General features: G+C 40.7%; 3 protein-coding genes and 1 long non-coding RNA gene across 7 annotated transcripts in view; 2 read left to right on the top strand and 2 right to left on the bottom strand.

The window, feature by feature from the left end:
• Positions 1-37: 37 nt before the first annotated feature.
• Positions 38-7631, top strand: LOC148079425 (leukemia inhibitory factor receptor). The gene is made up of 14 exons (XM_087790977.1): positions 38-101; positions 184-354; positions 2312-2435; positions 3403-3554; positions 3613-3758; positions 3985-4123; positions 4916-5004; positions 5073-5280; positions 5337-5648; positions 5711-5872; positions 5946-6089; positions 6355-6445; positions 6515-6596; positions 6657-7631. Exons 1-14 carry the CDS (start codon positions 74-76, stop codon positions 7014-7016), a joined length of 2208 nt encoding a protein of 735 aa, XP_087647103.1. The 5' UTR covers positions 38-73; the 3' UTR covers positions 7017-7631.
• A 522-nt stretch (positions 7632-8153) lies between these two features.
• Positions 8154-19895, bottom strand: srek1 (splicing regulatory glutamine/lysine-rich protein 1). 3 transcript variants are annotated; one of them, XM_087790974.1, is made up of 11 exons: positions 19654-19895; positions 19407-19540; positions 16624-16739; positions 15666-15818; positions 15422-15600; positions 14405-14535; positions 14236-14347; positions 14050-14154; positions 9862-9927; positions 9649-9757; positions 8154-9552 (listed from the first exon to the last, which is right to left on the bottom strand). In XM_087790974.1, the coding sequence occupies exons 1-11, from the start codon at positions 19779-19781 to the stop codon at positions 9445-9447; spliced, it is 1341 nt and encodes a 446-aa protein (XP_087647100.1). In that variant the 5' UTR covers positions 19782-19895; the 3' UTR covers positions 8154-9444. The 3 variants fall into 3 exon arrangements, with proteins under 3 accessions (XP_087647100.1, XP_087647102.1, XP_087647101.1); XM_087790976.1 differs by lacking the exons at positions 19407-19540; positions 19654-19895 and adding exons at positions 17190-17442; positions 17524-19398; XM_087790975.1 differs by lacking the exons at positions 19407-19540; positions 19654-19895 and adding an exon at positions 17190-19398.
• Positions 9938-24954, top strand: part of LOC148079423 (uncharacterized) — a 58547-nt gene continuing 43530 nt past the window's right edge. The window contains exons 1-2 of the long non-coding RNA XR_015711324.1: positions 9938-10926; positions 11432-13024. This is a non-coding gene — a long non-coding RNA (uncharacterized LOC148079423). The remainder of the gene's footprint in view (positions 10927-11431; positions 13025-24954) is intronic.
• erbin (erbb2 interacting protein) overlaps positions 20454-24954 on the bottom strand; it is a 48959-nt gene continuing 44458 nt past the window's right edge. For both annotated transcript variants that reach the window (XM_087790971.1, XM_087790972.1), the window contains 5 exons: positions 23783-23836; positions 23164-23337; positions 23004-23096; positions 22448-22522; positions 20454-22387 (listed from right to left, as the gene is read on the bottom strand). In XM_087790971.1, coding sequence (XP_087647097.1) covers positions 22280-22387; positions 22448-22522; positions 23004-23096; positions 23164-23337; positions 23783-23836 — 504 coding nt within the window. In that variant the 3' untranslated portion in view covers positions 20454-22279. The remainder of the gene's footprint in view (positions 22388-22447; positions 22523-23003; positions 23097-23163; positions 23338-23782; positions 23837-24954) is intronic.

Below are 24954 nucleotides of genomic sequence, written 5' to 3'. Positions count from 1 at the left end.
ACATCAGTGAGTGTGCGACAGAAATGTTTCAGTGAGTGTGCGACAGAAATGTTTCAGTGAGTGTGCGACAGAAATGTTTCATCTGCTGCTTTCATTCTGCGGTGAGTCTTTTCTTCTCCTCCAGGAAAACTCTCAGGCGGTCATAATGTAACGGCCGACCGGTGTCAACTGTTTGTCTTCCAGGTGTGTTCGTGGCCCAGAGTGTCGAGGGACTCCACAGCCAGAGTGTCAAAGGCGACGACAACAATAACAACTGTGGAAGTTTGAAAAATCTGACGATGATTTATATTCCATGTTCTATCTGCATCCCAGAGAATATTTCCTCCAGCTTTCATCGCTGCACCTGTCACCATGGTAACGCTCTCTCCCTCACGCTGTTTGTTTCTTCACCTCTGAAGACACACCTTCTCTTTTTTCATCAATATTCCTCCAGCTTTTCTGGTCCAAGTGTTCAATTAAGCCAGAGCTTTGGGTCGGCCCCGGGACCTCCTCCCAGCTGAACACCTCAACAATAGTCAGAAAAATAGTTCTTTATTCCGATTGATACGTTTTAAAGTGAATAGGTTTAGAATTTTGTTTTAAAGTTTTTAAAATAGTGGAAAAAAAAGATAAAAACACACGTTTTAAATCCATGAAATATTTGTTACAAAATAAAATAAAAACAATACAAATCTTAAAATAAACATAAAACAGGTTGAAAAATAATAATTAAAGTTTTAAAACCATAAAACAGGTTTAAAAGTACTACTAAAAAATGTAAAACCATAAAACAGGTTGAAAAATAATAATAAGGTTTAAGGACCATAAAACTGGTTTAAAAATAATAATAAGGTTTAAGGACCATAAAACTGGTTTAAAAATAATAATAAAGTTTTAAAACCATAAGACAGGTTGAAAAATTATTTAAAATAAGTTTTAAAACCATAAAACGGGTTGAAATTTAAAAGAAAAGAGTTTTAAAACCATGAGACAGTTTAAAAAAATAATTATAAAAGTTTTAAAAGCATAAAACTGGTTGAAAAATAATAATTAAAGTTTTAAAGCCATTAAACAGGTTTAAAAGTACTAATAAAAGTTTTAAAACCATAAAACAGGTTGAAAAATAATAATACAAGTTTTTAAACCATAAAACAAGTGTAAAATAATAATTAAAGTTATAAAACCATAAAACAGGTTTAAAAATAATAATACAGTTTTAAAACCATAAAACAGGTTGAAAAAATATTTAAAATATGTTTTAAAACCATAAAACGGGTTGAATTTAAAAAAAAAAAAAGTTTTTAAACCATAAGACAGTTTAAAAAAATAATTATAAAAGTTTTAAAAGTATAAAACAGGTTAAAAAATAATAATAAAAGTTTATAAACCATAAAACTGGTTAAAAAATAATAATTAAAGTTTTAAAGCCATTAAACAGGTTTAAAAGTACTAATAAAAGTTTTTAAACCATAAAACAAGTTTAAAATAATAATTAAAGTTATAAAACGATAAAACAGGTTTAAAAATAATAATAAAAGTTTTAAAACCATAAAACAGGTTTAAAAATAATAATACAGTTTTAAAACCATAAAACAGGTTGAAAAAATAGTAATCAAAGTTTTAAAAGCATAAAACAGGTTACAAAATAATGATAACGTTTTAAAACCATAAGACAGGTTGAACAATTATTTAAAATACGTTTTAAAACCATAAAACAGTTTTAAAAAATAGTTATCAAAGTTTTAAAAGCATAAAACAGGTTAAAAAATAATAATAAAAGTTTAAAAACCATAAAACTGGTTGAAAAATAATAATTAAAGTTTTAAAACCATAAAACAGGTTTAAAAGTACTAATAAAAAATTTAAAACCATAAAACAGGTTGAAAAATAATAATACAAGTTTTTAAACCATAAAAAAGGTTTAAAAATAATAACAGTTTTAAAAAACATAAAACAGGTTTAAAAATAATAATAAAAGTTTTAAAACCATAAAACAGTTTTAAAAAATAGTTATCAAAGTTTTAAAAGCATAAAACAGGTTAAAAAATAATAATAAAAGTTTAAAAACCATAAAACTGGTTGAAAAATAATAATAAAAGTTTTAAAACCATAAAACAGGTTTAAAAATAATAACAGTTTTAAAAAACATAAAACAGGTTTAAAAATAATAATAAAAGTTTTAAAACCATAAAACACGTTGAAAAACAATAATACGTCAAAAATAGGTTTTACTCTAAGAAATAGCAACTGAAAGAAAACCCAATGGAATCTGAAAAACAGAGGATTTGAACAATTCTTCCTCACTTGTAAACAAGACACTCTTTGGCTTCAGACGGCGTCCATGACCTCGACTGCTTCATGAAGCATGCATCCAGCTTCGCCACATGTACGTGGAAACCTGGAAAGAAGTGGTCCAATAAGAAGCACACGCTCGTGGTCCAGCAGATCCTGGAAACGTGAGACACTCATTTCATGCTACATAGCACATCTGTGCCGATCTGGTGCTTCAACAACATAAAGAAGAAAAAAATAACTTTCAAGCCTCTGAAATAAAAAATGAATAAAATTAGTCTCAACATTTTAAAATAGGGAAACAAATCTTGTTTTTAGAAAAATCAAGTGCAATTTCTTTTTTCTGCAATTTTCAAAAAGAAAAACAACAATAGTAACAAAAAATGAGATAATTTAACACATTTTTTATAAAAAAAAAAAAAGATTTTGTCATTCACAACCAGCACACAGTTGACTAAAGACAAAAACAAGTCACAGAAGGCTGAGTGAAGGGCTCACTTTGGCTGACAATTAAAGGGCTAGTAAGATGAAAGCTGATTGGCTAACGTAAATTGATTGATTGTCGATGTAACTGACTGCTATCATAGCTTTCTAATGTACCGCGTTGCCAATTTAGCTAATAGGTCAAAGTAGCTTAAAGGCTAATATTGCTGAAGAATAATATACCTGATGGCTATTTATTATTGTGGCTTATTGGCCGACATACTTAACCTACTAGCATACCAATGGTAATCAGCTAAAATAGCTAATTGGCTAATAAAACTGAAAGGCTAATATACATAAATGACTATGATAGCTGATTGGCTAATGTATTTTATTGGTGTATAAATCTGCTTATATAAATGATTGGCTAATGTAGGATCGCTATTTGGCTAATGTAGCGCACCGCTAATATACGGTAGCTTAAAGGATACCATTGCTAGACAAATAACGTAGCTGAAGGGCTTTCATGGCTTATTCGCCAATATAGTTAACCGCCTAATGTAGCCGAAGGGTTAGCATGACATAGTGAAATTCACCAAAATAATTGACCTTTATACGGCAACACTTTGGCTCAGCAAGGGATCAGCAAGATATCAGGTCATCGCCATGTTCTCCGTTTCTTAAAGGCCTGTATTTCTTCACCTTCAGCAAAAGGTTCTGTAAGTTGTACAACAACATCAGCGACCTCCGCGCTAACTTTCCGTGGTTCAAGTGGTACAACGTGACGGTTGACGTCTACGAGAACACAGAGTCTGCAAACTGCACCAGGGCGACGTTCCGCGGTTACCCCGAGAACCTCGGTACGTTTGATGCACGTTTGCCAATCCTTGGCGTCGGTGGTAAGACGTTCTGTCTCAGTCAGGTGCGGACCCCCGCTCAACGTGACCTTCGGGCGCCGCTCGGGAAATCTGGACGTCAACGTGACCTGGACCGACATCGACAAGTGGAATGTGAAGGGTTTCACGGTCCGGTACAGAGCGGCAGGCGAGCCATCGTGGAGTGAGGTGAGGTCAAGGGTCGTGGTCTCCCATCATGCTACACATTACAGCGAGTAACTCTGGGGAGACAAGGAGCTCATGGCTAAATGTTAGCATGGTTAGCAGACAATGAGCAAGACTATTCCGAGAGTCTGTAGATGTAGACCAGCACGGCAGCTCTGCGGACTCAGCAGACACGACCCCCCAGGACCCCAAAACTCACTGGACCACTAATCTATTCTTGTCTCAACAGGCACCGGCATGCGAATCATCACAGAGATGCAGGTTGATGAACCTGAACACCTCGCAGATCTACCACGTCCAGGTCGGGTGTTTGACCAACAGCAAGTGTACCCAGTGTCCCTGGAGTCCCACCCGAGCGGTCCTGACAGGTCAGGGTCATTTGGTTCAGGGCTTCTCCGACCAATGACACAAGAATAAATCAGTCATGAGACAGGAAGTGGTCGAGAAAATTCTAATAATTTTGCCCTCATTCGTGAACGAGACATATGCTGTGTCTCAAATCGCATACTTCTCTTACTATACTAGAAGTTAGTATGCATCAGGATAGTGTACATACTAACTAGTACGCAAATTCTCCACAGATAGTATGTCTCAAATCAAACACTGCTGCTACACACTAACAGGAAATGACGCAACAGCTTCTTCTTCTATTTAACAATGGTTGCAACCAGCTGTTGGAACTCTAGCGACACCTGCTGGCAAGTTTGGAAAAAGAAATAGAGAAAAAATATGTGAATCAAAATATTCGCGAAATATTTACGCCAGTATCAGCAGCGAAGACATGTCATCATCCTACTGCTGATGAAAATGCACCTGTAAGTATATGAATATATATATATATATATATATATATACTGTATATATATATATGAAGTAACTTCTGTTTACAACGTCACTAAGATGGCGGCTGTTTTGGGTGGTTAGTGTCCATCGAACCATACTCAGTTTTGTGGGCGTTTTAGTACGCCAATTGAGTGTGCATGGCGCACTAAATTTCGCATACTAAGAATTGAGACACACTTTAGCACTAAAAATACTAACTTTGAGTACACTAGTATGCGATTTGAGACACAGCAATAGTTCACCTCTCACCCTTTTTTAAACATGTTTTGACAACAAACAACCAGATAAAAACATTAATTTGTGTCGCATGTTTCCAGAGTTGACGCAGACGCCAGAGATCCTGGCGTTGGATGAACGGATTAACGGAGGAGAGCAGGGCAGGCGGACGATCTTCCTGAACTGGACGGTAAATCTCTTAAAGAACCACTGACGCTCCACGTGTTCTTTCCTGACCACATGAAGTTGGTCTTTCAGTTCCCAGGTCTCCAGTCGTACGATGGCTTCTACGTCACCATGAGTAAGGCGTCTGAGGAAAAAGCTCTCGAGCGCGTGAACGCCACTCACCCCAGAATCAGACTCGTCCTCTCGTACTCAGCCTATAGTGTTGGGGTGACGGCCTTTAACGACGTCAGCGTCTCTCCTCGGATGAACGTTTCCGTCCCACGGCGCCTCCTGCTGTCAGGTGAGTCGGAAACACATTCAATTCTTCAAAAACCTAAACACTGTCTTGCCCTGAAGACACAAAGATCAACACAAGTGTCCACAACTCGACCTCCTTCACCGTCCACTGGGGGGCGGAGCTGGTCAGAACCTACGTCTGCTTCTCTGTGGAGTTGACGACCACGCAGAAGAAGACGATATTTGAGTCCTTCTATGAGTTCAAGAAGAACTTCAGGACGTTCCATGTACGGACACCAGAACCACTAGAACCCTACAGGCGGTACCAGCTGAGTCTGCACACTCGACCCAACAAGCAGACTTGCAACCTGAAGCCCATCAACAACAGTGAGACCACGTACGCCAGCACCGTCTTCTACACCGCAGAAGGAGGTAAGACCTTACACCGGTTCTGGTCCAGACATCAATTGTTAAGATCACTTTGGGTTCTTCAGAGCCCGTTAGCGCCCCGGGCAACGTGAGCCTCTACAACATCACGAAGACTTCTGCAGTTCTGACCTGGTCGTCCATCCCCGAGGAGGACTTGAGAGGCTTCTTGTTGGGCTACGTGGTCTACTACTCCGAGGTCGAACAGGGAGAGTGGTGCTCGGAGAAAAGTTCGTATTGGATCCGTCCCCAAGCTCTGGTTCTGGGTTTTCTCGTCATGATTACTTTGATTTGACCTGTCAGGTGTCAGCGTGGATCCAAGGTCAAACTCCTGCCGACTGGACGACCTCAGGAGTGGAGCCATGCACCAGTTCCAGATATCAGGGTTCACAAGAGCCGGAATAGGAGTCAGAAGTCCCGTCGGCCGCTTTAAAACCATGAAGTCGGGTCAGTGGCCACTAAGCTAGCTAAACCGAATGAGATCATTACTATGCCATGCTAGCACTGCTATGTTAGCATCACCATGCTAGCACTGCTTTGTTAGCATCACCATGCTAGCACTGCTATGTTAGCATCACCATGCTAGCACTGCTATGTTAGCACTGCTATGTAAGTCCTGCTATGTTAGCTCTGCTATGTTTACACTAACATGTCAGTAGAATACCAGAAAACCATGGCAGCCGACTGAGCTACGCTCTCTGACTGTCCTCAGATCTGTTCAGTCTAGGCGGGATAATCTCTTTCGCAGTCCTCATCGCCAACATTGTGACATTTGGAATATTTGGATCTCGGATCGTGAGAAGGTAACTTCTTTAACTTCTTCTCTGGTCACAACCCTAGTGCTGTGAGTGAAGATAAACAACTGTCTCCAGAGCCAAAGTCCTGCTGTGGCCTAGTCTTCCAGACCCGGGTCAGAGTCTGACCATGCAGAAGATGACGTGGCGCCACCAGGAGGTCAGTTTCGGGAACAGCAGTCGCCAACTTCGTCTTCATAACATCAATGTTTTCTTTCAGGAGTACCAGGAGACCGCCAACGAGCCTGAGGAGGAATTTGAAAGAACCAGTCTTCAGATAGTAGAAGAAGAAGAAGAAGCGGTCATCTCAAAGCTACTTCCACATCAGGAGGATGGAAAGCAAGAAGGGGATGATGATGATGACGATGATGATGATGATGATGATGAGCACTCATGGATGCCTGAGGAAGACCCTGGGAGAGAAGGAAATCCAGATTTCTTTTCAGATCCATCACCAATGGCTCTCGTCTCCTCTGGAGACTACACCACTTTAGAAATGTTCCTCAGGGCGCCACCTGCTGGTGTTCTGATGGAACCCAAGGACTCTGGGCTACTTTTTCAAGCCACAACAAGATGTTGAACCTTTAACATTTACAAAACCTCACAGTGGACCTACAATGTGACCCCCGTCTAACGGCTCTACTCCCAGTTTTTATTTTAGCGCCGATACTGCTCGTTGTGACATCACCCCGTCTTTCTCTTTGAAGGTCTTCCAGAGTACTGAGGGAGTGAGGTGGAACCACAGGACGAACCCAAGATCACGTGGAGATTCTTTGCGCTGGCTTTGGAACATCTCAGTGCTACTAACAAGACTTAAAATCTCACGAGATCAGAAGCTCTAGTCTTGGCTAAGACTAGGGGTGTGTAATAGCTAGCATCTAGCGATATGATAAATTGTGATACTGTAGGAACAATTATATATTTGTATATATAAATCTGTCCAAAAATCCGCTGGAGTCCACTGTATCCTCTCATCCTCAGTCAATGCTAGAATCTTGTTGGATTTTATTGATCCTTAAGCTGCGGTGGACATAACTATCTAGAGGCCGGAAGTTTGATTGCAACAGAAAAATGAACAAATGACGTGAATATTAATTGTACATTTAAAAAAATGATTGATTTTATTGAACACACACTTTATTGTAATGTAACCTATTAAATAACTATGGAAAAATAAAATATGACTTGAAAAATATATTGTCAAATACTAGTCATAGACATTTAAAAAAAAATAAGATAAAAAGGGGGATTTTTCTGAAAATGTGAATAGTAAAAAACAAAATCCCAGTGTACTGAAGTCTAAAGTTATGTCCTGTCAGTATTATTTTGAGGCTAAATTTTGTGTACGAGACAGCGTATGAGTGGCTGTCAATCACTGTCATGACTACATTTATCAAATACATGTTGAATGGTTGTGTTTGAGAGCAAAGTTGTCATTAACGTTCAGAATGTTCAAGTGTTCAAGTGTGGGAGGGATCGACGAGTGTGAGGCACGTAGAGGAAAATGTGTCATGCTCTTATCTTCGCACCTCTAACCGACTTTATTTTTTCACCATTGAGAAGTTCCCCCAAAATAAAAAAAGAAGAAGTTGAGGAGCAGATCTGTCAGAAGATAAATTCACTTCCACTTAATGTTCTTTCGATACAAAACCCCCTCCGAACCCCCGACATTAACAGAAGACGGTTGTGGGAGGAAAGCAGCGAGCGTGACGCCGTGTATAATAAAAACACTTTATTGAAGCAGCAAACGTGGCGAGAAAGTCAACGTCACATAAATATTCAAGGCAACAACATCTCATGAGGACTCGACAGCTTTGTTTTTTTCCTCGAATTTTCAGGGTAACAGTTTTTTAGCTCGGACAGTCCAGCGAAATATCTTCAGTAAACGCGTTTCCTGTTGGGGAAGATTCCGTCGAGGACACACATCATCTCAATAAATCATCGACGAGCACGTTTACCGCTCGTCAGAGATCGTAACGGCTACTGGCTAAGATTACGTTAGCATGTTATGCTTATTACTTATTGAGTTCCATCCTTAGTATTTACCAATTTCAGGAGAAAAACTTCGCTCATTCGTCTACGTGACATTTGATTTCTTACGTCCATAAACATTCCAGTTTGAACGTCAAAGTGTTAGCTAGCAAAGTGCGCCAATGCTAACTAGCTTCGGTTCAAATGAACATGAATTATTCAAATTATCATCGATATCTGTTGGAGCCGTTTTCTATTTCTACACCTTTACGACTTTCTAAAAAATATAGTTGAATTATTTTGAATAAAACAGCATTTAACTTTAAGTTACGATGCTACTTCGCTTGTTTTTTTTCTTAGTTAAAAAGTCACTACGCCACCTAGAGCTTCAGCGCGAAACCGTCACGTTCTTCAAAGTTTAGTGAAACAAACATCTGGGTTAGCATGTAGTGCTAAATGTAGGGTTAAAAACGACCATGTGACGGGTGAAGGTTAACATGAGACAAGAAGCAACTCTTCTAAAACGAGAGACCCTTTTAGCCTCCAGATGGCGCTCTGTTTCACCACATGTCGATAGCATCACTATGCTAACTAGTTCATCGATACTTCCAATGACCTTTAAACAAAAAACAAGATGTTAGCAGGTTCATGCTAACTGTGCTGCATTTGACACGTTAGCTTTGGCGATGAACGGCTGCTTATTACACGTCAATATAAAAAATAAATATGAAAACTTCAGGACATCCAAGTGAGCTCTAAACTCCTCTTGAGTTCTGGTCTGGTGTTCAAACACAACAACATGTTTTTTATACACACCTCACACACAAAACATTGTAACGTCGCATTAGCGTCGGCGGCTTCGACTGGAATCGAAAAAAAGTTAATTATTTGGTGATGAATCTCCATGATGTGACGGAAACCTTAGAAATGATGAAGAGGAACACACAAGCTTCCAAGTCTCCATCATGTGGGGACTTCTATTGGGGTCATGGGTCGTCCCCCGCGGGGTCAGAGGTCGTGTCCTCTGCGTGATTGAGCTAGCTACCGTTGTGCTGCGCGCACGGCGACGACGTTACGTCCTCGCCGGCCGAGTCCTCTCTGTCGCTGTCCAAGTGTTTCCTGACCCGCCCCTGGTCCCGGCTCACCTGGAACAGACCCTAGTTTACTCCGGGTCCTCCTCCATCAAGGTCATTCAGAGGTCACTGTGGAACAAGTTTTCTGGTCTATTCCCGCCTCTGTACCTTTACTGGTTTGACCCTGGTTCTGGTCTTGTCGTCGTCTCTTCGGCTCCTCTTCCTGGACGTGGACCTCTGCCGTCGCTCTCTGCTGCGCCTGCGCTCCTTCTTCCCCCTGACACACACACACACACACACACACACACACACACACACACACTGAGCAGGTCAACCATGTTCGTGTCTCGACCCGTCAACAACTGGACCGACGTCCCGAACCTTTTCTGCGGCGGCGACTTCGCTCTTCGTTGAGGGGTCCTGGACTTACTCCTCCTCCGGTGACCCCTGCACAGAGTTTGATCGTTTTATGCCAAATATTAAAAAATAGAGATTTTTAATTCAACATTTTTCAATTTGTAGTCTTTCAAATTAAATATTTAAATGTTGGTATAATAGATAGATAAAACTGTATTGATCCCTCTAGTGCAGGGGTGCTCACACTTTTTCAGTTTGCGAGCTACTTTCATAAAAATCAAGTCCACAAGATCTACCTTCATCAAATTTGCTCAACATAAGTAAGAACATACTTCACTCAGATGACTTGCACTGAATGAAGTGAATGGACTGATGATCAGTCATGATGGAAGGATGTGTGGATTTAATCATCTTCATAGAAATACTGACTTACATAAATAACTAGATTCAAATAGTTCAGTCTCTGAGGAGCAACTTTCCTCATAAGAAGATACTTTTCCTCTGAGAGTAACTTCCAAAAATGTCCATGAGACCTGGTCTTAGGCTCAGTGTCAGCCTGTGTTGAATCTCATCCTCCACTGCAGACAAGTTCAGACTCATATGTCCTAAGAATTGCATTGATTTCCTACTAAAAATTGTCGTTCATTCGAACCCAAATGGTGCACAAAAAATATTCAGATGTAAGAATCTGTGCTTGACACGAATTCAAGCCATTTTCCTTTGTTCATCAAAGAGTTCAGACGGGTTCATCCCTTTCCATGCCTCCATTTCAATATGCTGATCATATTTAAATGAAGCACAAGACCTAAATTTCTCCATTTGTGTCATCATGAAAAAAAAAAAAAATGAAAACATGAATTCAAACTAACAGTTTATATTTGTTAATTTTAAACATGTATGATATGAATCACAAAAGTGGATTATTTAAATTTTAAAACATCTTCAGATGAAGTTTAACGAGAATAAAACTGTTCATCAGTAACTTCACATCATCATCGCTTTGTCTGATCGTCTCTGACGTCATTAGAATGTGTGTCTCACCTGCACCCGTTTAATGTGTTTGGGTTTGAGCGTATTTTCATTATATTCGTGAGATAAAGGTAATCTACAAATAGTCATCATGTGATGGTGTATTAATACAAGTGTGTTTTAAGGACGCGATCACAAAAGGAAAACCAGCATTTGTTGCTTTCATTGGAACCTGCAGCTTAACTTTGATGGACCTGACGTCATGTTTCTGTGACTGTCGTAGAGAAGAACCTGAAGCGATCAAGTCATTTTACGCAATTCAGAAAAACGATATAGAATTATAAGCTTGTTTTAAAAAAATAAATAATATATCGAACAACATAATGCGCATGTTGTTCGATATATTATTTATTTTTTTAAAACAAGCTTATAATTCTATATCGTTTTTCTGAATTGCGTAAAATGACTGTCACACGTTTTGCTCTTTTTATTCTCGATTCATATGAACTTCCGTGCGTTCAGTGGAAGAGGCGGGAGCTCTGATTGGCTTATGTGCATGTCAATCAAATTTTCAACCAATCGGCGCAATAACCATTTGATTGACATGCACAGCAGCCGATCTGAGCTCTCTTTACTATTTTCTTATATCATATTTTATTAAATCACGCGATCGACTCGCAACAGCTTCGCGATCGACCGATCGACGTTTTGCCCACCCCTGCTCTAGTGGCTCCAGACAATAGCAACCACTTGAACCTTCAGCCAATCATGTTGCAGCTATTTTACCTATATTTTTATATTGGATTAAAAAGGCTACGATTGTATACACTACCGTTCAAAAGTTTGGGGTCACTTAGAAATTTCCTTATTTTTGAAAGAAAAGCACTGTTTTTTTAAACAGTGCTTTAAACTAATCTACGTTTAAACTAATCTATACATTGCTAATGTGGTAAATGACTATTCTAGCTGCAAATGTCTGTTTTTTGGTGCAATATCTACATAGGTGTATAGAGGTCCATTTCCAGCAACTATCACTCCAGTGTTCTAATGGTACAATGTGTTTGCTCATTGTGTCAGAAGGCTAATGGATGATTGAAAACCCTTGTGCAATTATGTTAGCACAGCTGAAAACAGTTTAGCTGGTTAGAGAAGCTATAAAACTGACCTTCCTTTGAGCTAGTCGAGTATCTGGAGCATCACATTTGTGGGGACGATTAAACGCTCAAAATGGCCAGAAAAAGAGAACTTTCATGTGAAACTCGACAGTCTATTCTTGTTCTTAGAAATGAAGGCTATTCCATGCGAGAAATTGCCAAGAAACTGAAGATTTCCGTGAACGGTGTGTACTACTCCCTTCAGAGAACAGCACAAACAGGCTCTAACCAGAGTAGAAAGAGAAGTGGGAGGCCCCGCTGCACAACTCAGCAAGAAGATAAGTACATTAGAGTCTCTAGTTTGAGAAATAGACGCCTCACAGGTCCTCAACTGGCAGCTTCATTAAATAGTACCAGCAAAACACCAGTGTCAACATCTACAGTGAAAAAGCGACTCCGGGATGCTGGCCTTCAGGGCAGAGTGGCAAAGAAAAAGCCATATCTGAGACTGGCCAATAAAAGAAAAAGATTAATATGGGCAAAAGAACACAGACATTGGACAGAGGAAGATTGGAAAAAAGTGTTATGGACGGACGAATCGAAGTTTGGATCACATAGAAGAACATTTGTGAGACGCAGAACAACTGAAAAGATGCTGGAAGAGTGCCTGACGCCATCTGTCAAAGCATGGTGGGGGTAACGTGATGGTCTGGGGTTGCTTTGGTGCTGGTAAGGTGGGAGATTTGTTCAGGGTTAAAGGGATTTTAAATAAGGAAGGCTATCACTCCATTTTGCAACGCCATGCCATACCCTGTGGACAGCGCTTGATTGGAGCCAATTTCATCCTACAACAGGACAATGACCCAAAGCACACCTCCAAGTTGTGCAAGAACTATTTAGAGAAGAAGCAGGCAGCTGGTATTCTATCTGTAATGGAGTGGCCAGCGCAGTCACCAGATCTAAACCCCATTGAGCTGTTGTGGGAGCAGCTTGACCGTATGGTACGCAAGAAGTGCCCATCCAGCCAATCCAACTTGTGGGAGGGGCTTCTAGAAGCATGGGGTGAAATTTCTCCTGATCACCTCAACAAATTAACAGCTAGAATGCCCAAGGTCTGCAATGCTGTAATTGCTGCAAATGGAGGATTCTTTGACGAAAGCAAAGTTTGAAGGAAAAAAAAATATTATTTCAAATAAAAATCATTATTTCTAACCTTGTCAATGTCTTGACTATATTTTCTATTCATTTTACAACTCATGGTGGTAAATAAGTGTGACTTTTCATGGAAAACACAACATTTTCTGGGTATTCAGTGTATACATCTTTAAATAATATATTTTTGAATTATTTTAATTACAATATCCAACTATGTGAAAAATAATCACTTATTTTGAAAATAATCGATTTCTCTTTCACTTGTAAATAAAATAATAATTTAACCTTTCACAAATGATTAAATTCAACTATTGAATATAAACAAATTCAATGTCTCAACATTTTGAATTAAATTGAATTAAAAACTCGACACTGAAATACTTCCATAGACCTGATTACTATTATTTTATACTTTTTAAAATAGTAAATATTGTTTCTGAATATAGTTTCTTTTTTTCTATATTTTCCTCCCTATTTTATATGTTAATGAAAATAAAATGTTTTATATTCATACAAATGATGACACAGATATTTACCATTTAAAAAAACACTTTTAATATTTATTGATTTACAAGACAATTGTAAATTAAATGTATTGTATTTACTACATTGATAAACGTACATCCAGAAAATTGTATAAATAAAATCCTTATAACTTCTTTCTGACTTTAAGAACCCTGTTGGCCCCCTGGTGGCCTTACAGTGAATCTAATTTGAATTGTACATTGAATTGAACGTTGAATTGAAGATTAAATTGTACATTGAATTGTACATTGAGTTGAAGATATAATTGTACATCGATTGAAGATTGAATTGTACGTCGAATTGTACATTAAATTGAATTGTACGTTGAATTGTACATTGAATTGAATGTTGAATTGTACATTGAATTGAGGTTGAACTGTACGTTGAATTGTACATTGAACTGTACATTGAATTGTACGTTGAATTGTAAATTGAAAATAAAATATTCCGGATCAAACCGGGTAATAACCTGGATCGACTCCTGCTGTGCGGTTTGTCCCGGGAGTGAGAGCGCCTCCTGTGGCTGTTCCTGGATCCGTGGCCGTCGCTCCGGGGCCCGGACTTCTGCGACGACCTGACGAGACGGTTTTAAATCTCCGTAAATATTCTGGTGACACAACGATCTCTCACAGCACGCTCGGCTGGTTCTGCTCACCGGTGTTTCGAGCGGGACCGTTTCCTGTGCGCCCTCGAGTGCGAGCCCGACCTGGAGTGCGATCGGGACCTCCGGGCCCTCTTGGAGCGCCCGGCGAACCTGTCTTTGTCAGCTGGAAGTGCGAGAGCGTCACGATCTCGGCGCCGGCGTACGAGTCGGGGTCACCAACCTGGATCGATGGCGGCGGCGATGGTGGACTGGGCCTCGCGGACCCGCTTCATGACGCTCTCCAGCTCCTTGGCTGCAGCCTGAGCTGTCAGCTCCGGAGGTTTGACGATGGCGTTGTTGGAATGATTGACCCTGAGACACATGAGACACACAAGAGAGACGTCGTCAACGTTAGGTAGATATTGACATATTTACAAAGCGCTGATATAGAAAAAAATATCACAAAGGTTCTAATATCGACAAGTCTTTCACATCAGTAATGTTACAAAACTACAAGTGTTGGCGTGAAAAATATATATCAGTGCATCAGGATATTGAATATCCAATTGAACATTTAAAAACTTAGAAAGGTGTTTTATTTGTTGTTCTTTTTAAACATTTAATTATTTTTTTAATAATTCAATTATTAATATAGTGAAAGGTTTTTTCTTATTTATTAAATTACAAAAGGGAATATTTTCAAATTGAATTAAGAAAAACATCCACATAGTTATTCATTTTAAATAATAAAAAACATTTTATAAATTCAATATTTCTAAATTCTTAGTCTTTTAAATTCAATATATAAATGTTGGTATAATCGTGTCGACAGACAATAACAAAAGATAACCGAGCTGCTCGATCCAACTTTCAGCCAATCATGCGACACAGAGATGATCATGTGACGACTTAGAAGCACAGGAGCGTCAATTCATAATTCATGGCGGATTCAAAAGGAGGAAAATGATTAAATTAACTATTTGGATCTTATGGTCGTTTACCAACTTTTTGTGAATTTAAAAGTGTTAACGATCGGCTCGGTGCTCGATTGGATTAGTCTGAAATGGCAAAAGTATACCAGGAGAAAAAATATTATTAAAATAAATAATTTTCCATGAAATTAAACATTTAAGTAAGTAAAAGTAAGTAAATAGTTGAATTCAATTATAAAAAAACAATAATAACAAGCTTGAAACAAATCAATTTCAATAAAAACCTTAGAAACGTAAAAGTCATCGTTCAATCCTCGGACACGTACTTGAGCGGTCGATCTCCGAACATGACTCCGTTGAAGGTCAGCGCTCGCTGGACGGCGTCCTGGTCCACAAACTCCACGAAGGCGAACCTGGTGGGCTGAGTCTCGTCTCCCGCCATCCGCACAAACTTGACCTCCCCGACCTGCCTGAAGAACTCCAGCAGCTGGTCCGCCGTGGTGGTCTGGGGACCACGAGGATGGACGTCAGCCGGAGACCAGGTCCGGTCCTTGGACCCTCGCAACTCACCTGGGAGTTCAGGTTGCCCACGTAGACGGTTCTCCGGATCTCGTCGACCTTGGATGGATCCACGTTACCCATGAGGGGGGCCTGAGAACCGGACCCGGAGGCGGAGGCGGAGTCCAGACTGGGGGGAACCCGGTTGATCAGGGAGAGACTGAGCTGTGGAGACATTATTGCATGAAAGAAATGTGTCCAGATGGACAGAGTGTTAAAAATGTGTAAAATGTTGTCTCAGTTGTACATTCTTTATATCTGAAGTTATTCAACATCACTGTGAGTTTGAGTTTGAAAATGTCAACTAGACGTTTGAACATTTTAACACCAATCAGACATGAGTCATCAAACTTTGACGATGAATCTAAACTGTCATATTTAAAGTAACAAACTTGAACTCCTGGACTTTTATTATTTCTTCATGATGTTTGTTTTTTTTATTTCTTATTGAATTTCTTGTTTTGTTTTTAAAACATTGAATTACTATTATTAGTATTATATAGTTTAATTCAATCATATGAATATTTGAAAATGTTTTATTTTAAATAGTTCTTATTTCAATAATTAAAAGATATATATGTAACTATATAACTTTTATGTTGGCTTTTGTGCCGATTGTTTTCCATGTTTTGGCGACACCTTGTGGTGAGAGCGGGAAAACAAAAAAAGTGAAAGTACAGAACGTGCTCACGGGTCCTCGACCTTTCACGGTTTTAATGGTGGCATTATATTAACGGACCGACCTTCATTTAAAAAAAATCAAGGTTCGTTTTTGGAGTAAACATGCTTGTGTTACTTCAGAAGAAAACTACTTGTTTTTCAAAATAAAACCCGTTTCAGACATTAATAATAAATAGAACATAAATATTTTTTATCTTTCTGTGCGACCAGGTAACAAATGCCTCTTGGACCGGTCCTGGTCCCGGGACCAGGGGCATGTGACCCCCTGTTTAAGACGAGCTCGACTCACGCTCTGCAGTGGGCCAGGGGTCGGGATCGGGAGCAGACCCCCTCCGGCGATCACCACAGGTGCTGGCGTGACCGGGGCCAGCAGCGACAAGGCCTTGGCCTCCTCCGGGATCTTCCCTGCAGATAGAGGAGCGAGTGAGCGCAGGAAGTCGAGCGGCCCGGGTCTACGTCTGGTCTACTGAGCCCACTCAACTCTACAGAGGCTGATCTGATCCCAATACTGCCCCCTAGTGGTCTACGTCTATCAGCCGACACGTACTTTAGCCAGTAGCTTAACAGAGATTCTTCCACAACAGGAAATCATACAGAATGAGTCAACACGTGGATGCATGGGTCACCTGGACTGGACACATTTGAACCAAAGCCATATCAAGCATGGCCGCTTTTCCCGCGGGGAGGGGGGAGGGGCGATCATTTGGCAGTGTTGCGCAACAATGGCGGCTTCGCTAATAGCACACAGGACATCAGATACAGAGAAGAACAAGAGTTTTAACAACGAGTCAGGTGATCCGGCGAGGTTCAAAACAGCAGATTACAAACGTTTGAAAACATTGACGTTGGTCTCACTTTTGTTAACCACCAGCCCGTCGCTACGGCAACCCGCAGAGTTTAGGGAGACAAGTGTTAGCCGTCCTCTTAGCATCCCGTATGTGTCCATGTTTGTGCGTAGATGCATGAGTGTGTTCATGTGAAAAGAGAGTTGTGTGTGTGCTCATGTGTGTCAGTGTGTGTGTGAGAGTGTGTGTGCATGTGTGTGTGTGTGTGTGTGATACAGATCCGTCGCAGCGACCTGGACTGAATCAATGACACAAAGCTGCAGCTGTAGCGGAGAGAGAGAGAGGGGTGGGGGGTTGGACAATAATCATAACAACAAAAAAAAATAAAAACATTGGACACAAACGCTTGAGGTTTTCAACCGGAGCTTCTGGATACAGAGACAGCAGAAGAAGAAGTGGACAACATGGGAAGAAGGAGCGAGAGAAATAAAAGAGAGACAAGGTGTCCGTCTCGCAGGCCTCGGCGCCGCCTCACGCTCCGCCTGGAGGCCGCGTCGGCCGCTGGGGATAGTAATGACTCAGGCTAGTGTAACGGCCGCGCCGGGCTACTCATCTGATATGCACACAAAATTACACAGAAAAGAAACATACAAAACCAAATTAATAAAACTCCGAACCAGCACCGGCAAAAATAAAACATCAGCTGACAACATCTGTGGTGATCAATTTTGGGGGTGGGAGGGGGGAGGGGGGTGAGGGAGGGAGAGAGAGTCACATCAGCTTCAACTGTCAATCATGTTTGTTTTTTTTTCTTTCAAGCATTTAAGTGCTCAGGAAGTGATGAGGATGACCAGATGAGGCTCGACGTCAACACAGCGGGACCTCTAAGTGATCGATGACGCGTCACGAAGATGCTGGGGTCAAAGGTCAATGCGAAAAGCATGGATTGTTCTATTCTGTCAGAATTATTTTGTGGGTTTATAGTGACGACGCAAACTGTATGAATGTCATAAATTCATATTTTTTTTAAGTAGATTTAAATAGAGACTTTATTTTTTATAGAGATTTTATTTAAAAAATATATAAAAAAAATATATAAAATAACGAAACATTTTATCCAGACGTGGAACTATGAAAACAATCATTTTAAATAACCTGTTATTAATGATGGGATGATCACATGTCAATCAAACTGATTGTAACTCCATGTGCTCTGTTGAATCTCATGTCATTACTATGAAAGTAAACTGTACACATCAGAATATTTAATTATTGAAATTAACATTTTAAATTATATAACTTTGAACGTTTGTATTAAAATGTTTGTTTTTTAAGCATTTGGGTTGTTTTTTTTACATAATAGAATTAAAAATTTTACATTTGCAAAGGTTTGAGTATTTCCTTTAGAATAATTTGTATATTTTAAGGTTGAATATTAAATTATTTCTATATATTTAAAGGTTGTTTTATTTTAATAATTGATTTAAAAAAATGAATATATTCTAAATAAATAATTTCTTTAACACAGTTTGAATTGCTGCGATCTGTTTTTCCTGGTCTGGAAAAGCGCTATACAAATAAAAATGACTTACTTACTTAATAAATTATAGTCTTACTTCAACTGTAAAGTGTCTTGAGATAACTTGGTTATGATAAGACACTTTAAATAAAATTGAATTGATAAAAACAAAGAACTTCTAAATTCAATATTTGTTTTAATTGCTAGCCTTTATGAAATTAACACAAAAATGTTTATTGTATAATAGGGACACCATGGTTTGCTGAAAGTTCCATCAAGTATCTCTTTTGGTATTTGGATAACTTTTTCCTAAGTTGCTGACAGTCATAACATTTTATGTATTTTTTTTAATCAAGGTGATCTTTTAATGGCTTCCTCTTTTTTTTTTTTAACAACGTCTATTATCGGTTCAAAGTCGTATTTCTCTCGTAAACTAAGATCTAAAAATCTCTTAAATCTATTTATCTATCCATCTAAACCTTCAGCCTCTGACTCGAACACGACTCAAGTTTAGAGCTCCCACTGTGTTGTGACTTTGACATCAGATGAACCACGTGTTCACCTGCAGATCTCACCTGAGTGTGTTCACCTGAGAGATCAGATGTGATGATGATGATGTTGTTATGGATGAGTGATGCTAAACTGACACCTGCGCCGAGGTGTGTGTGTCTGAATAAAGTGAAGTGCGTCGGTCTGTCTGGTCACCCTGACATCGCTCTTGAGCAGCAGGACAGATGTTGACTCTCACTGCGGGTCTGGATCTCTCACCTTCGGCGCACGGAACCACGATCAGAGCTCGGTCGATGAACACGGTGTTGGTCAGATGTTGCGACACACCGACGCTGGACGGATCCCGGAACTTGATGTAGCAGACTTTGGAGGAGAAGGTCAGCGTGGTGTTGCTGTGGAGATATGATGTCGCAACGTTAGTCACAGCCGTCACTCGGAGGAGGCGCCGCGGGGCCGCAGGTCCTCGGTGTTTCCTGCACAGCCGGCCGGAGGAGGCGCGTCTTACTCGGGCGGGTAGAGCCGCAGCTCCTCGATGTCTCCCAGGAAGCCGAACAGAGTCCGCATCTGCTCGCTGCTCACGGCCGAGGACAGGTTAGTTACCTGCACGACGGCTGTCCCGGGGATCCCGCTCATGCTGGAATTTCCTTTTAAATGTATTTTTAAAAAACCTTTTTTTTTGTACAATTTCTGTTTTCGGGCTGAGCGAGCGGCGGCTTCCTCGACGTTTTAACGGGTTGGTTAACACTAGAGGCGCTCCACTGCCACCTGCGGGCAGGAGTGAGACGGTGCGCTCCGTTTTGCAGAGATAAAACTTGATAAAGAGATAAGAGATAAAAAAAAATGCAATTAATGTTAAAACCTAACTCTCCTGACTCACTCACATGTTTTAAATCTTGAAGTCTTCATCGCCAAGATGCAGTAAATCCTTCATCATGACCATGTTTTGAACTCATTACTTTATAATGATCTCCCCCGTCTGAAATCTGGGCAAACGAGAGGTTACGAGAGCGGAGTCCATTTTGACACATGTATGACGGAGGTGAAGACTTCTGGGATTGATGACTCACGGTGACAAGACCAATCACAGCAGAGTGGGTGTGGTTATGATAATTTAATTTTCACTTGAGGGTTTCCAGTGGGCGGGGCTTGAGATCATTTTCTAATGTAAATATTTCAATGAAAAGAGAGTTTTGTACAAACAGACACTGATGCAATAGAGTCAAATCTATTTAAGACACACACAAATAACCTTCAAATTATATTTTGAGACTTGAGAAGAGAAAAGACTCGGCAGGCGTGTGCAGGTAAATGTCATCAGTTTATTTTCCACAGGCCGGAAACACGTTTATGTACAAAACTCTGGAATGTGGGAAAAACTGTTGCCACCGTCGTCTCGCTGCAGGTTTATCGGGACTAACTCGACATTATTGCTGGTCATACAATCGCAAATCAGTAACTACTCTTTTTTTTTTTCTCTGAATCTTCCGAATGTTTGAGGATATTTACATGCTCGATTAGTTCGGTCTAGAATCTCTGGATGACGCTAATAAATAACGGGAGCGAAACAAACATGGACGTTAAACGACGATTGTCGAAAAGACGGTTTGTGACGAGTAATAAAGTGACCTCCGACGTTCACGACTTTTTAAAAACAACAGATTCAAGATGCAAATAAGACTAAAAACAACGATAAAAGGCTCAAAAAGCTTCGGTCGGCACAGTGACAGAACGGTGCGGCCGCGACACATCCTAGTGGTTACTCACGTTATTGCTGGACTGTGACCGTCCATCGTGTCGGGAAACTTGTCCGAGTGATTAAAAACATGCTGGTAGATGATTTTTTTTTTTTTTCTGCTTCAGATATGTCGAGATGCACTTCTCTACTTTACAAAGATTGTTAAAAATGGTGACGAACATTCAAACGACATGTACAACTATCATATATATATTTCTGTGCTATTCTTCTTACAAAACTTCACCAAATTTTAAAACTTAAAATGTGGTTGTTTTTTGTTTTTGTTTTTTTTAATCGTGGTCAAATCAGACGATCAAAGTATTGCTTTGTGCCGCTGCTGCTGGAGGATATTGCTCGTCTGCAAACAGTTCAAGGTCATTGGCACTTGACTCTCTCCCAACTGTACAGCAACAACACACAAAAAACACGCAGACAGAAAAAAAGGCAAACGGTGTCGACAAAAGAAAAAACAGACGGACGAAGCCCTTGAAAGGAAACGTGCGGATGGAACCACCTCTTCGCTCGCTTTGGTTACCTAGCAACGCCCCCGTGTGGCGAGTCGTCAACACGAAAAAAATGTTTTCTGGCATCTGGCCAATCAGCGGCGGAAGCTCCTCTGACCTGAATCAGCCATAACATTATGACCAGCTGTCTAGAGATAGAACTAGTATTTGGTGGATTCACTTGAGACCAGACTGAGCCTGAAACTCATTCTAGACTCAGTTCATCATCAGTTGAACACAATTCTTGCCTCGACTAGATGATCTTTGCCTCGACTCGTGAGGTCAGGTGGACTCGACTAGATCTGATGTTTGTTGCAAACAGAATAGCAGTCGTGTGACTCGACTCCATTTGAGCGTCGACTTGAATCTTATCAAGAGTCAGTTTAAGTCACCAGAGGCTCAGGTTGTCGACGGCTAATGTTGGTCATAATGTTTTGTCCGACTGTTTTGTATGCTCAGGAATAAAAAGTTGTGTGATCGCGTCCTTGACCTTCTGCCAGAACAAATTTAAGGCGAATTTAACTACATTTCTCACATTAGCCTTGGTGTCACATGACAGGAAGTGGCTGCGCGGGACCCGCGTGAAGACGATGTCCATCTTTGATGAGTGAAACAGAAAAACAAACGGAGAGGTGACAGGCGGTGAGCTACAATCTCAGGCGGACGAGCGTCCTCGTCTCACCGGCAGTCCCGACAAACAAAAGGCAGAGTGGATGAGCGGGGCGAGCAGCGCCCCCTAGTGGCGGCGTCCGTCCACAGGAACAAAACAGCTGATGTTGGAGAGTTGAAAAAAAGGAATTTTGCATCTTCAGGTAGAAAAATAGATGAAGCACAGTGACAGTTCTCCCCTCCACTACATTCAGTGGTTTCTCCCGCTCACAGAAGTCCGGCTCCTACGCCTGCACCTCCCTGACTATAATGAGGTCCACGGTGGCCGGGAAGGTCTTCAGCAGCGACACGGCGTTCCCGTGGTCGATGTTGACGAAGCTGTAGCCGTTGGCCTGAAGAGAGGAGGGCGGTGAGAGACCCGAGAGGAGGGTCGGTGTCTGGTGCAGACCTACCTGGAGGATCTTGTCTCCCGGCTGGAGGATCTTGCAGGCGGGACCCTCGGGCTGGACCCTGGTCACAAAGATCCCCTAGAGAGGGAGCAGAGAGGGTAATGGAATCAGATGGTTTTGCTGACTCAGCTTTTTTTTTTGACCAGTCAAGCTTTTTTTCTTTTTTCATGATAAATCAATTACGTCTCAAATCAGTTTTATTTGTATGGCATTTTACCTACATTCCTGAACACAACACACATACACATGAGTTAATACTGACATTAAACTGAACTCGGGTTTTAAACTTTTATCCTCAAATAGTGACAAACTACGACGACAGAGAAGAGAGACAGGAACAAGTTGAGGTGGATTATGTGACAGTAACAACTTCACATCTTTAACTGAATATCATCAAGTGTTTGTGTGTTTTTTTATGTGCGAGTCAGTTTTTTTCCTTTTATAATTCTACATTAGTTCACTATCCCACATGTTTAAACTGACATCATATTCTGTATCGGTTTCTTAAAATGGTTTCCCTACCGCCCCCTTGTGGTTCAGCATCTGAACTTCCACTCACAGTGTCATCCGGGCGAAAGGGGTTCCCTCGTCCCCCGACTCCCCCCGATATGCTGAAGCCCAGCTCTGGGTTCTTCTCCACCTTCACGTGCATCTGCAACACAGAAGGATCGTCAAGTCTTCGCTCGCCGAGGTAAAGAGTTTCGGGGTCTGGGTCTCACCTCGTGCTGCAGGGTCTCCTGGGCGGTCCGCGTCTGGGTCTGGGGGGGGCCCTGCTGGGACACCTTCAGCATCAGGTAGTCGATCAGCTGCTCCCTGGAAGGATGGCGGGCCATGGAGTTTTGGGACTGAGGTGGACGGGCGGGCGGAGCCATCTGACCATTCATCATAGGCACCTGAGAGACACACGGACACGTTGACCTCGCGTCCACCTGATGATCCAGCAGGACCTCCAACAATCAAGCTCACGGCAACGTCTGAGCTAAACCTTAGTACCAATGTTGGGACAGTTTCAAATTACTTCTGATTAAATATCAGGCCTTCTTTTCCCTTTGTGGCTTCCCTTTAAACTTGTTTCTTATCATTTAATCAAATGTGATAAAAATACTTTAAAATGATTTAATTTGAACTCAAAACTGAGTCTTTTATTTAATCATTTATTTACTTTACTTTATTCTCTAAAACCTGTTGTGTTCTGGTTCAGAACCGTCAGGTTCTGTACAAAGTTTGAAGTGTAACATCCACACTAAACATTTGAACTTTTAGCGGTTCAGGCGGGTCAGGAAACGGATCTAATCTCATCCTGTGACATCAGAACAAGAGAGAAGAGTGAGAACTTACTTTCCTGGGGTCCAAGGTGAAGCTCTGCTGGCTCGGAGCAACAAACACGTCGTCCTGAAAACGCAGAACAGAGACGTTGTCACAACGATACCCATCGACTTGGACTCGGGCGGCCGGAGAAGAGGTCGACTTTTATGTAGCACAGAGGCGTCAAACTCCGTCAGACAAGGGGCCAAAATTCATTTTTCAGTGATTCTTTGACGCTCAATTTTTTTTTTAGTTTTTCTTCCCTTTCACTAAATAAATTCCTTTCCTTCAACATTAACTTTACTCTTATTGTAGACGTCTAGAATCTTTGTTCCTCATCTTAAAGAACGACATCATTAAAGGTCACAATATCAACATGAACCTACTTTGATTTTGAGCAAACCATCTGGTCACATAAAATGACTTGTTGGACCGGATATGGCCCCCTGGCCAAAGTTTGACGCATGTGACACATCAACAACACTCATCACCAGACTCGAGGAGGAAGAACACGCTAAGGAGGAAGAACACGCTAAGGAGGCCAGAACAGTCGCAGCAGGATCATGAAGGAGCGACTTTGGAACAGATTATTGGTCAGAGAAGGTGGACCTGACGTTAGTGATGCAATAAAGGAGAATGTTTTACGACAGAGATGCAGAATTTGGCCACAATTAAGAAGTTACAGGTTCAATCCCTGCTCCAGATAAGATCATGTTCTTGTGTCCTTGAGCAAGACGCCCAACTCTATTTCCAGAGGGATCACTAAAGTTGATCCATCCATCTATGAGTTGAAGCACTGCGTCGCAGCCTACTCCCATCAGTGTGTGATTAAATACATTTTTTTAAATAACTATTTTAACTTCACTTTCAAATGTCCCCTTTCAGGCAAAATAAAGCAGTGCTAAAATTCAAATTTAATTATTTATGATGTTTCTTTTGTGGTTCAACAAAGATCTTGATACTATTTCTGTGATTTAATTAACATTCTATTCTCATCTAAATCAATCCAACCCCACAAAGACGTCTTTGTTTGTTTACTTCAGAAGTTTGAATCTTTAGTTTTAAAGTCAGAATTGACTGAGGACGAGGTGCACGTCTTCCTGTGGTGTCAAAGTTTTGACATTAATATTGTTAAACAAAATCAGTTTAAAGTTTAGTGCGGATATTACATTTTAGAATAAAGATAAACTTATAAAATATATATC

Source organism: Callionymus lyra, chromosome 5 (genome assembly GCF_982586985.1).
Source record: "Callionymus lyra chromosome 5, fCalLyr1.hap1.1, whole genome shotgun sequence".
NCBI lineage: Eukaryota > Metazoa > Chordata > Actinopteri > Syngnathiformes > Callionymidae > Callionymus > Callionymus lyra.
Note: the sequence above shows the minus strand (reverse complement) of the source record. Positions and strands in the feature narration are given on the sequence as shown.

What these genes read in the sequence shown, in the direction of transcription:
- srek1 (XM_087790974.1), bottom strand. Translation starts at nt 19,781, where the DNA reads ATGAGCGGGATCCCCGGGACAGCCGTCGTGCAGGTAACTAACCTGTCC. An exon ending in TGGGCAACCTGAACTCCCAG is followed by an intron (nt 15,601 to 15,665) that starts GTGAGTTGCGAG and finishes CGTGGTCCCCAG; the next exon opens with ACCACCACGGCGGACCAGCT. An exon ending in TTCGGAGATCGACCGCTCAA is followed by an intron (nt 14,536 to 15,421) that starts GTACGTGTCCGA and finishes CATGTGTCTCAG; the next exon opens with GGTCAATCATTCCAACAACG.
- LOC148079425 (XM_087790977.1), top strand. Translation starts at nt 74, where the DNA reads ATGTTTCATCTGCTGCTTTCATTCTGCG. An exon ending in TCGCTGCACCTGTCACCATG is followed by an intron (nt 355 to 2,311) that starts GTAACGCTCTCT and finishes CTTTGGCTTCAG; the next exon opens with ACGGCGTCCATGACCTCGAC. An exon ending in AGAGTGGTGCTCGGAGAAAA is followed by an intron (nt 5,873 to 5,945) that starts GTTCGTATTGGA and finishes TTGACCTGTCAG; the next exon opens with GTGTCAGCGTGGATCCAAGG.